The sequence below is a fragment of the Opisthorchis viverrini genome, assembly GCF_000715545.1.
Source record: "Opisthorchis viverrini unplaced genomic scaffold opera_v5_212, whole genome shotgun sequence".
Lineage (NCBI taxonomy): Eukaryota > Metazoa > Platyhelminthes > Trematoda > Opisthorchiida > Opisthorchiidae > Opisthorchis > Opisthorchis viverrini.
Genome location: NW_008751870.1, coordinates 85,302 through 98,297, shown reverse-complemented (window position 1 = coordinate 98,297; position 12,996 = coordinate 85,302). Strand labels below are relative to the sequence as shown.

At 46.8% G+C, this 12,996-nt stretch overlaps 1 protein-coding gene across 1 annotated transcript in view; it reads left to right on the top strand.

Annotated features, from left to right (window-relative positions):
* Positions 1-4,583: 4,583 nt before the first annotated feature.
* T265_14544 (hypothetical protein) overlaps positions 4,584-12,996 on the top strand; it is a gene marked incomplete at both ends in the record, with an annotated part of 38,702 nt that continues 30,289 nt past the window's right edge. The window contains 2 exons of the mRNA XM_009174140.1: positions 4,584-5,621; positions 7,041-7,440. Coding sequence (XP_009172404.1) covers positions 4,598-5,621; positions 7,041-7,440 — 1,424 coding nt within the window. The remainder of the gene's footprint in view (positions 5,622-7,040; positions 7,441-12,996) is intronic.

Here is a 12,996-nt window from a genome sequence, read left to right as displayed (position 1 = left end):
TGGTTCGAATCCGACCTCCGCCACTCGACTTCCCCTGTCTAGGCTTGGGCAACCTGGCAGTATCCCAGCCCTCGTGCTTCCTTCGGTTGGCATGGCAGCTAGGCACCGAAAGGGTGCTACAGCTGAAGGCTTTCTTTTCAGTAAGTTCCTTTAGGAAAATAGTCTGTTGAAAACACGGAACTCTGGATCATTCACATGAACGTCTTACACAGTGAACTGAACACAGCTGACCTCCACCCAGGTGGATGGAATATCAACCGCAGTTTCCCATCGATAACAGAAATCCCTCGCGAAATTTCGTTGCCTCAGCTCAGCAAGCGCCTTGGCCAAACGGCTTGCACCTTACACTTCAAAGTTTTCTATGAATCCCTTGTTAACCCGACGATTGTCGTATACTTTTTGAAGAGTGAATGCCACGAGAATGAAGCGCGTAGACGGTGATCCCATTCTTGAAAAAGTTGTGAAAGCATCTTTCGACAACCATGATGACATCAATCGATCGTCAAAAGACTCAGTGTTTGACCGTTGATGTCTTCGGAGCATTGCCCGAATGTGGTGGGAACACCGGATCAGCAATTCTGAAGTACGTCGAATGGTATTCGGGAGAAATAACTCACTCTCGATAGATGAACTAATCACACTGCACAGGTTGCGCTGGCTTGGCCACGTGTTGCGTATGCCAGTCGACCGACTTCCTCGAAGGGCTCTCTTCCCCCAACCACGTGAAGGTTGGAAGAGAGCCAGAGGCGGTCAAACAATGACTTGGCAGCGAAGTGTGAAAGCCATTACCAGCAAGCTCAGCTGCGCTGGTAATTGCCGTCTTCCTGGATGGGGACCCCAAGACGGGCCACATCAATGGCTAGAGACATTGTCAGACATGGCCCAGTCGCGCCCTCAACGGCGCTCGTGCATCAAAGCTGTTGCCTTCAATGCATAGCTCCTTTTCCACCCCTCCCCCCACTTGACAGCCCACTGACAGTGCCGGATTTATGCACCAACTTACCAACTCGCGCCTGCAATGCGCAGCTGCCTATCCCCTCCCCCAAATCATCGGTGAACGAAACTGCGGCAGCTGCAGCCACTGTACGACGAGTACGGGGTTATTACAGCTGATGATGATGATGATGATGACATCAATCTCGTGTTCATGGCGTTCATTGTGTCCTACAGGATTCTGTGCACGTTTATCCATCATCGTGAGTCGGGTTCATGACAACCAAGTTGGACTGTGCCCCGGTTGATGCTGCATCGGTTCTGTCCTCACTTATCGTCTTTCCCCTTCGACAGTTATCCTTGGCCATTTTTCTTGAGTTGCCAGCTGTTTTTGATTCCGTCGGTCGTCAGAAGCCGATAACTCCTGGCGACGAAAGGCGTTCTTTCTAAAGCCTTGTCTGTTATTGAGGAAGTGTACACATGTTCCATTGAACGCACACGGGAAATTCCCCAAACCTCTTCGGATGGTAATATGCACAAATGTCACTTGTAGCTGGCGATTCGAACGTCTAGGTAAGAAGGTTTGATGAACGTGAAATCCGTCTCGTTGAGTGACTCGATTGATATGTATCGGAATCGGGTACGACCAACGGATATACGCGACCTGAGAACGAGCGCACAACTCCCCAGCTATGACGCGAGCCCAACCACTCCTAGCACAGACAGAGAAGACCAGACCTAGGTGCTCCTAGGGAAGCCGATGGTGATCTATGTATACAAATATACGTCATTCACCATCTGTTTGCCGTAATCCCATATTCCTAACAAAAATATGATCATCGTATTACCTGACGCCCTTCAAATCGTAACTAACCGAGCATTCAAACTGATAGCATGGCCATTAGTTGTGGATGGGATTTTGTGTTCAAGGTCGTTGCTGCTTTTGAAGCATCTATACGAACTGTGTCCACCGTCTGGTCTTTGTTCGTCATTTTCTCTCGCCAGGAAGATAAAAGTATGACTTTTATCTCTTGCAGAATGCAGCCATTACGGCAACCGCTGTGTAGATATTGACTGCAGAACGTCCGGTCGGTCAAAGGAAGACTGGCTTAACTTTGGGAACGTCGCGAATCCGACGTTTGACTATAAGCAAACGAAAACAAAGACCGTCACAACCCAATTTCAAAATGATCCATCCTTCATGATGGAACTATCGGAGAAGCCGTTGCTTAATTCGGAGTGGCGGAAACCTAGAATGTGAATAGGCAGAAGAGAATGATGTCACGAAAGGTTTGGACGCTGTTAGTACCATTCCCCTTGCAGAGTGTGACCCACTTGACCTTTCTTGCACTTTACTAGAGACTGAAATATATGTCGGCTAACCGGTGTCAGTCGCCTTCCTACTGTCAGTTTCTGTCCAGGTTGTCTGACTGAACGTTGGAAGTGTAGGCATTTCGGTTATTCCTCCTCCTATCCGATTTTTCTTCCTTCCATTACAAGTCTCCATCCAAGCTAATGGTCGTGGTTGTGCAGCTGCGAATCGCCGATGTTCTATGGTGTAGCTGTCAATGATGATAATGATGGTGATGCAGCCTCTGCTACCTCTGAAGTGGAGATTCTGCCTGAGGAAGACCGTTGAGACCTTCGTGTGCAGACGTTGTCGAATTACTGCTCGAACCCTACCCAGCTAAGGTATACACCAAGCAATATAAGTAATATCAGTATTCAATTCGGAATACCTACCTGAACTCGAGGTACCTCGGCAGTTAACATGACAGACTACTGATACACTACTGGCTCGAACCCAGACCTTGCCCTCCGATCAAAGCAAAGTATATCACTTGCCTCCTAGTAGCGCGGCAGCTATGCACCGAAAGGATGATGCGAATGACATCGAAACATCCGGACCATTAGGGACAACATACGGGTTTACTTACTTCAGCGGTCATATCATGTCAGCATTACAGCTTGTCATTTTGGTGAATACCTGAATCTATCAAACCGGTTTACGACTTGTTTTCGGTTGGTGGCGACTTTGATTAGTTGTTCATGTAACACTGAAACATCAGATCACATACTGAAGCGCTACGAATAATTTGTTACAACTAGCTAATCGCCTGTCCAGTGGGCGACTTGGTTCTACTGCATCCATTATGTTGACCATCTGTGTGTTTTATACGTTGGTTGATCAAATTTCTCGCCGTCATGACTGGTAAAACGGGTTCCGAGTGAAAGGTGCCACAAGGATTCGTAACATGAAGGTAAAACATTAGAGACATAACAAGGGGTCCTAGTTGCGCTGGTGAATGCTGACCGCTAGTTTACGGAATCAGAAAGCCACCGCATTACTGGTCAGAGATGCTCACTGATTCGACAATGTCATATGACCAGTGAGGCTGTTGTCTTTCTTATCTCTAATAATCAATCTATTATTGTTCTTGTTCATTTCGCCCTTCACACCGAGGACCTCTGTAATGCCGCAATATCTGCCCTATTTTACGCGACCCGAACACCGTAGATACTTGCAAAGTTCATTGCTGTTACCCTGAACGGAGCCAAACAAACAAACCGTCCCTATGTTGTTGAGAATGAGCCTGCTTTGTCTTCCGATTTTTCTTTTTCTTTCACGTTTTTTAGCTGCCTGGGACCCACTTTTTATCTTTCCCTCTGGGAGTTTTCGTTCGGGCTTGTTATGCACAACTAAGCACGATTTCGTGCATCACCCGACCGACTATGATACTCAGTTCATCCACATGAATTCCTCCGGACTTGCTTTTGACCACTTGTTGATCCTCTGAAAGTCAGTTTGCCTAAGGAAAGTGAATGTCGAGAGGCGTTGGATGTTGGGGTGTTGTGTAGGAATCAGACATATCTGACCTGTCGGGCGCACCCATCTTCAGATGGCAGTGGGTCCTACGTAGGCAGTCATTACGAGACGATCAGGTCTTGCTATTTCTTTCCGTGACCTTCGGTAGTTGGCTGCAATATGGGAGGCCACTTCCCGAAAGTACCGCTTATTATCCGCTGGTTTTCGTTTACGATGATACCTAGCCCTTAAAACTGACTCTGCCTGACTCAGGAGACACTTTATAGAGTATACTGTGTTGATGACTAACTCGTGGCCTATTGCCAAACTCTGTTAAGGAACGCATATAATTTGGGATACCTGTATCTTGATGAGATAAGCATGAGCGAGAGCTAGTCGTAGTATCATCCAGTGTGGCTTGTTCCATTTCCTACTATATTATCACCATCGTCGAGCGTGAATCCAACGGTTTCATTTGATTTTCAGGTTAACCTGACTAATGAGCGGTCAAAATTTCCCCAATGGCCAGATCGGGCCGGGGTTTTCCTTCAATATTTATCGTCCTCCAGTGCGACCCTCTACCGGCGGGTCTGCAGCTACATCACAGTCGTCAGCGCGTCTAATGGCACAAAACCGAGGTGCTCTAATCACCTGTTTTCCCACTTCCACAAACGACGGGCAGACCCGGACTGTCCATTCCAATCATGGAGACAAGCTCATGGGTAAGTGTGGGGACTCCTCGGCTGCAACCACAACGTGTTTGACCGACCAGCGGTGCTATTACATTTCCTACTATATTATCACCATTGTCGAGCGTGAATCCAACGGTTTCATTTGATTTTCAGGTTAACCTGACTAATGAGCGGTCAAAATTTCCCCAATGGCCAGATCGGGCCGGGGTTTTCCTTCAATATTTATCGTCCTCCAGTGCGACCCTCTACCGGCGGGTCTGCAGCTACATCACAGTCGTCAGCGCGTCTAATGGCACAAAACCGAGGTGCTCTAATCACCTGTTTTCCCACTTCCACAAACGACGGGCAGACCCGGACTGTCCATTCCAATCATGGAGACAAGCTCATGGGTAAGTGTGGGGACTCCTCGGCTGCAACCACAACGTGTTTGACCGAGACGTCTCTACAAAAGCTGGTCCAATCCATTCACTTCCTTACAGCTTCTCCAACGATCCCGAATCTAACTGTCATTCCTACGTCCGGAGTTATCCCATCAAGCGCAACCGTTGCCGGTGGTGGTGTTGTCGGTTCGGGTGCCGGAATCAGAGCAACCACTGGAGGTTTTCAACCCCATGCTGTGTTGAACAATTTGTTTCAATCTCTACTTCGCGGGCAAGTACCGGTGTCGAATACTCCTATGAGCACAAATCCTAGTAACAACAACACTAGCAACATTGCTTCACTGTCAATGCCCCCTGCAAATGTTTCTGGATATCTGAACACTGTTGCACCGGCAGGCACGGGCAGCCGATTCCCCTTCCCGTCAAAACCGTCTCCAACCCTATCGGATCTACCACCATCACACATTGTAAACTCGCACCATCACACAATGCCGCATCAGCCCACTCCACCTACTCTTGTACACTCTACCAGTGTCTCCACAACGACGAGCACTGATGTCACAAACAACACGCATAATTCAAACAATCCGAACACCAGGAATAAAATTGGCAACAATCTGCCACCACTGCTTGCACCTGGCTCTTCTTCATCTTCGCGTTCCGGCTCCAATAGGAACGCAATGAACAGTGTATTAGAAGCGCTCTTTAATCCCATCAATCTGTCCACTGTATCCATCGGCTCCGGGAAGAGTGCGGGTGACCCCAAGATACAGAAGTTGAGTTCAATCTCCTTTCTCCGATGGGCATCTGGTAAGTTGTGGTGAACGGTGTCTCAATTGTTTAATGTGTGTTTGTTGTATGCGCGAGGTAATTTTTTTCCAAACTGAACCCTTTTTGAGACGGATTTACTTTCACTGAGCGATCTAACTACGAGGGTTTTGGGGAGACCCAATTCACACACCACTGATGGTCACATACTACAATGAACACATCTGCAACTCGATGCGGCTGAGACACTCACTAGTGCACACATGACAGGACTCAACAGGTTACTCAACGGACCTCGTTGTGCCATCACACTCTACGCACATACTGCAACAACACACGCCACTTTTCCCACCTGTGTTCAACAGTCATTATGTTTTCTCTGCGTCGACACAAGGGTCATTCCATCTCCATTGGCAAAATTATACGGCGTCTACTTATTGGACCGTGAATAAATTACATCGTATTTAACTTCCCAAGCTCAGAAAACAAACCAACGACTCTGTATTTATTGAATTGTTTTCCAGAGTAAAATTGGTGACATATAGTGTCTTAGGTTCGTTTCTCGACCAGACTTTTCATTCTTACACTTCTTTTATAGACACACAACCTCGGTTGTCGCGTGATACTTGTGTAAAATTAACTCGTGATTACCAACGATCTTGTTTTGGCTACAAGTGGCCCAAATGGTTAGAGCGCGAATTTACTGACCGGAAGGTCCGTGGTTCGAATCGGACTTCTGCCTCTCGACTTACCCTGTCTAGGCTTGAGCAACCTGGCAACATCCCAGCCTTGTGCAACCTTCGGGTGGCATGACAGTTAGGCTACAGCTCAAAGAACGCCTACAAAGTTCGGTAAGCTAAACGAATGGTGAAAGGCACTTAACCAGTCCGGTTGACAGAGTTCGGTAAGCTAAACGCATGGTGAAAGGCACTTAACCAGTCCGGTTGGCGTTTGAGAACACCGGTCTACAACGGACTGTCTGTCGTGAAGATATGTATGCATGTACATGAACGTGATGGTACCGAACCCTTTAGAAAGATGCATTGTTCTCTCTTGTTCTTTATGCATCCAGTCCAGCTAAGTTTTCATCTTCTATCGATCGTTATCCAATGGTTCCAACTTCACAGCTTGCACTCGATCCTTTCGTCGCGATCGAGTAACTCCTATGCCTCACACACAAGCCGACATCGATGCTCTTCACAGTATGAACTGGGTGGTGGCCCCGACCGGATTGCTGGGAATTTACTCCGAATCACCGTTTCTTCGTCCGGTCCTACTGCTTAGACGAGTTCAGTTCGCTACTCCAGGCACGGTGGTGACCACAATGCCTGATCCAGACAACACATGAACGTGTACCGAACCCTTTAGAAAGATGCATTGTTCTCTCTTGTTCTTTATGCATCCAGTCCAGCTAAGTTTTCATCTTTTATCGATCGTTATCCAATGGTTCCAACTTCACAGCTTGCACTCGATCCTTTCGTCGCGATCGAGTAACTCCTATGCCTCACACACAAGCCGACATCGATGCTCTTCACAGTATGAACTGGGTGGTGGCCCCGACCGGATTGCTGGGAATTTACTCCGAATCACCGTTTCTTCGTCCGGTCCTACTGCTTAGACGAGTTCAGTTCGCTACTCCAGGCACGGTGGTGACCACAATGCCTGATCCAGACAACATGGTCCGGGCTCTCAGGGAGATGGCTTTTGTGAAGGTTACCAAACTTCCCACCTTCGCCCAGAATCCACCCCGATCTCCCGGCGCGGTGGGCTTCACGACCGACTTCCTGTCCTACGTTTTTACACTGGACTTGGATCGCCTCCTAGTCAAAATTTTGTCCGCTCAACTGAAAAACGGATCACGGTAAGTTGCTTTCACACGGAATACTGATCGTTTGAGGCACCATACTACATCATGTTTGAAAATATCGTTCACTAGGAGCACATTTCAAAAGGTCAACCGAGTTCTTTCAATTTTTTTCAGTTTCAACTCCACCCTTGATGAAGTGTTGCCTATCTATGACTCAGTCACCAAAAATATGTGGTAAAAGACATTTCTCTATTCGGATATCACCTATAAAACGAAAATTTCGCATCAGTCTGTCGATTTAATTCACCGGTGTAGCTGAAAATGGACTTGTGGTAATTCGTTTTCTGGTTGCACTATTGGAGTAACCTTAAAGGGGCGTGAAACGTGGAGGAATTCGGAGTCGTCTGGGCAGGCGCACCTGCAGCTTTTGCACATGTACATCCTTTAAATAACAATAGTTGTTGAACCAGTAGTGTGCCTTTGGACACTGGTCAAGTGCTCGATGAAAGTCGGTTAGTTGACTGGTTGGTCAGTCAGCCCTCTAAAATTCACCTTGATGCGTTCAACTCCTCTTGACTTGACGTTATGAAGGAATATGCACTGTATGCCTAAAAGTGCACGCGATTCGCCAGGTACTTATGTAAATGTAAATGGTCTTGAGCCACTATCTTGCTACATCCTTGATGTACTCACTCTGCTGAAAGTCTGCTGACATAATTTTAGCTTACGGGAATTGATGCATAAAGACAGGTGCGATTTCCGACTAACTTCGCTCTTCTCCTAAAGTTCAGCTGACAGCCCGAGTGACAGTCATACTCCTTGATTCCCCAAGATGTTTTACGAAGTGATCTAGGATATACACCCCCGGTGAACTCAGCTGAGGGACTTGGAGTCATCCCATTCGACTGCATTAAGTAACCAACTGCACTCGCACACTCCTGTACCAGCTCCCCCGTCACGTGGCAAACACAAGGTTTTCCTTACAACTGAAAATTTCTACTTAGCTGGTCCCAATGTGTGTGTGGTGTCGAAAGACGAGCCGAGAGCCGAAGGTCTAGGGATGCGAAGTTCGAGATCTAACCAGTTTCATGTAGCACTCATAGCTCCTTAGCTGAACACAACACCGAAGTCTTCCATGGTTTCTACATGTTTGGGGCCGGTTTGTGTTCCTGATCAGGGGATCACACTTGACAATCCTGGCAGCTACCTCGTCAGTTCAGTATTTTACGACTATGGGTAAAAGTTCAGTGAGTTGCCGCGCGAAAAAGCGCACATTGACCGGAACAATCGGAACATCTATTTCGGACCTCCCATCTTGCGTGCCGGACGCCGAAACTTTACCTGTTTTGACAGGGTGATAGTTGGCCTTCCCTTTTGTTTCTACTCTTTAGTAAGGCTTTCTTCCTTCACAGTAGTTAAGCACCGGAATATTGTTTGATTATAATGCTGATGATTCAGTAGAACGGCCTCAGGACGGCCATATAGTTGGTCGATTCCCCGTACGAATGCTCATCTTCAGCCTCTTTGTATCAGTGGTGAATGGTCCATGTGCTTTTTTTGCCGGATGTTGTGGAACCAGACTATTCGACTTGAAGAAAGGAAATGAACTAGCCGAAATGTGAAGCGGCTTTTGTGCAGTACATCCAGTTGAAGAATATCATAAACTGAAAATTCAGTTGAATCTCGCATTAACACAAAAGTAATTGCAAATGAATGTACTTTAATTGCTTACAATTTGGTGTCTAAGCGAGTTATCGAAGTGTTTCCAACAGCCTTGTGGGCGGTGCAAAGGATGTTATGTCATTTGGGGAAAGACACTCCTTCTAGGTGAGGCACTCTTGAACCTAGTGAGACGTGAGACCGTCCAAATTTTTGACATTCAAGCCTTCGTGTTGACCAGTCTAAGGAATACAGACCATTCACTTTTTTGCTTACACGTTACCATGGCGATAGCCTTTTGCGACATCCTTGTACCGGGCAGCCTGTACTTTTAAACTGCTGGGCTCAAAATCCAACAGTGTTCACTTTATGCTACAACCCAGACTACGTGTGGTGCTACCCACTTGGGCTTTTCGGTTTGGTGTCTTGTCGTGACAAGACACCTACCAGATGCGATTTGAAGTATTATGCTTTTGCCCACTTTAGCTCAGTTCAGTTAAGTCAGTCAGTTTTTCAGCTACAAAACTACAGTGGTTTCAGCTGCTACAGCTTTGCTCACTGAGGATAAGAGGGCAAGGGAATGAGAGCCACACACAGGAGACGATGACCCAGTCATTTCACTGGTGTCAAATGAGTCTGTTTTTTTTGATATGTCAGGCGGCGCGTGAAGGCGATTGCTTCAATGCGGGATCGCCATTGGCTGCGTGGCTTAGCAATATCGGTCACAGTCACAAGCCTTTGGTTTGTCTCGTTCCGGGGTCCCCATCCGGGGAGACAGCGGCCACCAACACGACTAAGTTGACTGGTAAAGGCTCTCGAACTTCTTTGCCAAGCCATTGACTGGTCACTTGGACTTTTCCGTCTGATGTGTGGCTGGGAGTTGACTGCTAAAGGCTCTCGAACTTCGTTGCCAAGCCATTGACTGGCCACTTCTTGGACTTTTCCGTCTGATGTGTGGCTGGGCAAAAAGGGCCGTGCGAGAAGCTGTGCTATGGCATACAATGTACGTTCCCCAACTAGCGTAACCTGTGGAAGGTGATCAGCTGATCTACCGAGTTAGAGTGACCTTTCCCGCGTTACCGACTTTGGAAACGCTATTTGTCAGTCGCGCGAGTGTTACCACAAACTGAGCTCGGATAGTTGCTGAATTGTTGACGTGGTTTGACCGTTCTGCTCTTGAGCCTTGCCTATTCTGCAAGCTAGCATTTCACTAGCACTGGTTCGCTGATACATACGTGGCTACATACTAATGCACTCACTGTCCATTGGTTCATTTCAGCAGCATTTCAAACATTTCCACGTAACGTAGAGTGGTAGGGTTTTCACATTTGGTGATACCTTGCTTTGTGATATCTGGCTGCGATATGACCTCAGAGGGTACAGTACAGTACACGACTACAAAGCGTACAGTAAACTGGGTTTCATGATCGATCGAGCTATATGCTATAGGTGTACCGTAACGCGTAACTGTAGCACCAGTAGGTAATGTCACGCCGGCCAGACAATCACGTGAGCGACCGGTAGGCGTTTCGCGTGACGAAACACCACGTCAGTTTGGTTCATGCATAAACATGTACTGTGCATGGATCTGAAAGACTACGATGAATATTGAGGGCGTCGAAGCAGAATTCCGGTCATAATGCACGTGAATGTCTCAAATAACGATTAACCTTCGAAAATGCCGGCAGAACGCCATCCTGTTGGACTTTGGTGAGTAACGGACTACGGCCAACTCTTGACTTGCCGAAGGATAGATGGTTCTGTCTGGCTTATTGCTTCCCTAAAGTTCTTTTTTGTTTCGTTTCCCATGGTCGACTTCACATTCTCCATTTACTCTAATCAGGTGGTTCTGAACTGTTTTCTGGTGGCTAACTGGAACCATGTCTGCTTTCCTCTCTAGAGAAGTGGAAATTTACTCGTCGTCCCGGTGTTTTAAGCAAATATTATGCGCGCGCAATGAGGTATCCTTCCATGGAGCCTGGGCACTCGGTTTTGAATACTATGTATTTGAATACTATGTACTAAAATAACAGCCGATCTTAGTGTACCCCTGTCGGGATAATTCTTCTGATATGGTTAGAAATTGCATCGCCAACTCTCATGAAAGCATCCGTTTAATGGACAGTCGAGCAATAAGTCTCAGGACTTCTGTCTTAATCTTTATCCTTGAGGGAGTGGCATGGTCCAACAATCTGAGTAGTTAAAATATGCTTCCCCGAGTAGGACTGCAACAGAGTCTGTGTGGTCAAAATTGTCGCCTTGGTTGTCTTGTTCCTCCGAGACAAGATTTGTATAGAATTTTCAGCTTATGTACGGTTGGTCCAATGTGTTGGTTCCTCGCGTTCATCCCCCATCAATAACATATCACTTGGCCGCCTCGTCCACGTGGCTATATCTGTCGTTGCCACGTCTACCTGGGAGGAACCAAAATCGACAGGGAATTCTCAATGCACTGGAACCAACAGCCTGGGTCCAAATTGATGTACAAACTTGCAGACGATTGCCTCGTACAAATTGCGCGCTGATCAGTGTTGTACTGCCACGAACCTACATCATTGTTTTTTATTGTGTTTACTGCAGTGATGATGATGATGATTGTGTTTTCTATAGAGGAAAACGTTGGTAGCTCAGGTATCATAGATGGTGGTCGTTGGCTTGTTCTCTATAACAATCAGCTATGCAAACGAAGAATTCATCCAAGAACCGAGCGCTCATCTCCATCAGTGTGTGTGATACCCTCACAGAGGCACTACAGGATGGTGAGGATCGTATTGGTCGCTCAAATACCGTCACACATTGTTTTTTGAAGACTATACGGCCGTTAATTCGATCCTATGAGTAAAATTCCCGCAGAAGAATAATGCTTTGTTGAATAGATTCATAGCTTAGCGACTGAAAACCACACTTGGAAAAAGAGGCGCCACCCAGCTTAAACATAACTATGAAAGTTTACCATTGAAGGGCTACATTTCTGTCGGAAAGTAATAAATTCGGTTTGTCAACAAACCAGAAAGCCACGGCTGCCGGTAGTCTAGGAGAAGTATAAATCCACTGCCCCGAGAATTTATACTAGTGGCGAATCTCTCTTGATCAAAGCTTGGTTGAAATAAGAAACACTTAACGGTCGTTCGAGGAGGGCTGCACAATTCCGCGGTCCAACTTTAGTATGAGGAAGGTGGGGCGAAAAAGTTCGATTTAGTGACGCACATTACAGCCACGCATATGATATCATCATGAAACATACTGCTCACAAAAGAACTTGTGATCTTTCGAGTTAATCACAAATGATTGGTGTGTTCGATTGTCCGGATGAGAAATTATGTGGTTTGGACTCGGCAACATGAACTAACATTGGCGTTTTCGCTTGCAGTGGGTGTTTGCCACAATGTCCCAATGTTAAATCAGCTTTTGGTTAATGCACAAACAAAAAGACGGCTGAAGCATGACATTCCTTTCATAAGTCCCGGATGATCAGTAGAATTATTTTTTTTTCGCCAAATTTCAAAACCGCCTCGCTCCACTCCCTAACCCTAACAGTGCGAACGAAATTTGATTGATGATGAGACGTTCGCAATCAAACTGCTCGGCTCATCCGAGCTACTCATACTGGGACGAGATTGCCACCTCTGATCCGACCGAAAGTATGGTGGATACAGAAAGTCAAAGAAATGGAAGAGGCCCAGAAAGCCGGTAATGCCCGAAGATTATTTCAGTTGATTCGGGTGACCGTGTGAGTGAAACCATCAGAATGGAAAAACCATCTCGAATAAAGAAGAACGCCTCGACCGAGGGACTGAATACTTCGATCAACAGCTGTCGTGGCCATCAGCTGGCACTTATCTAGCGCCCATAGGTGAAGTAGAACCCTGGACTGTAAACATGGAACCACCTACGGCCTCAGAGGTTTACAATTGTATATGTTCTCTCAAGCGCCACCGAGCTCCTGGTCCA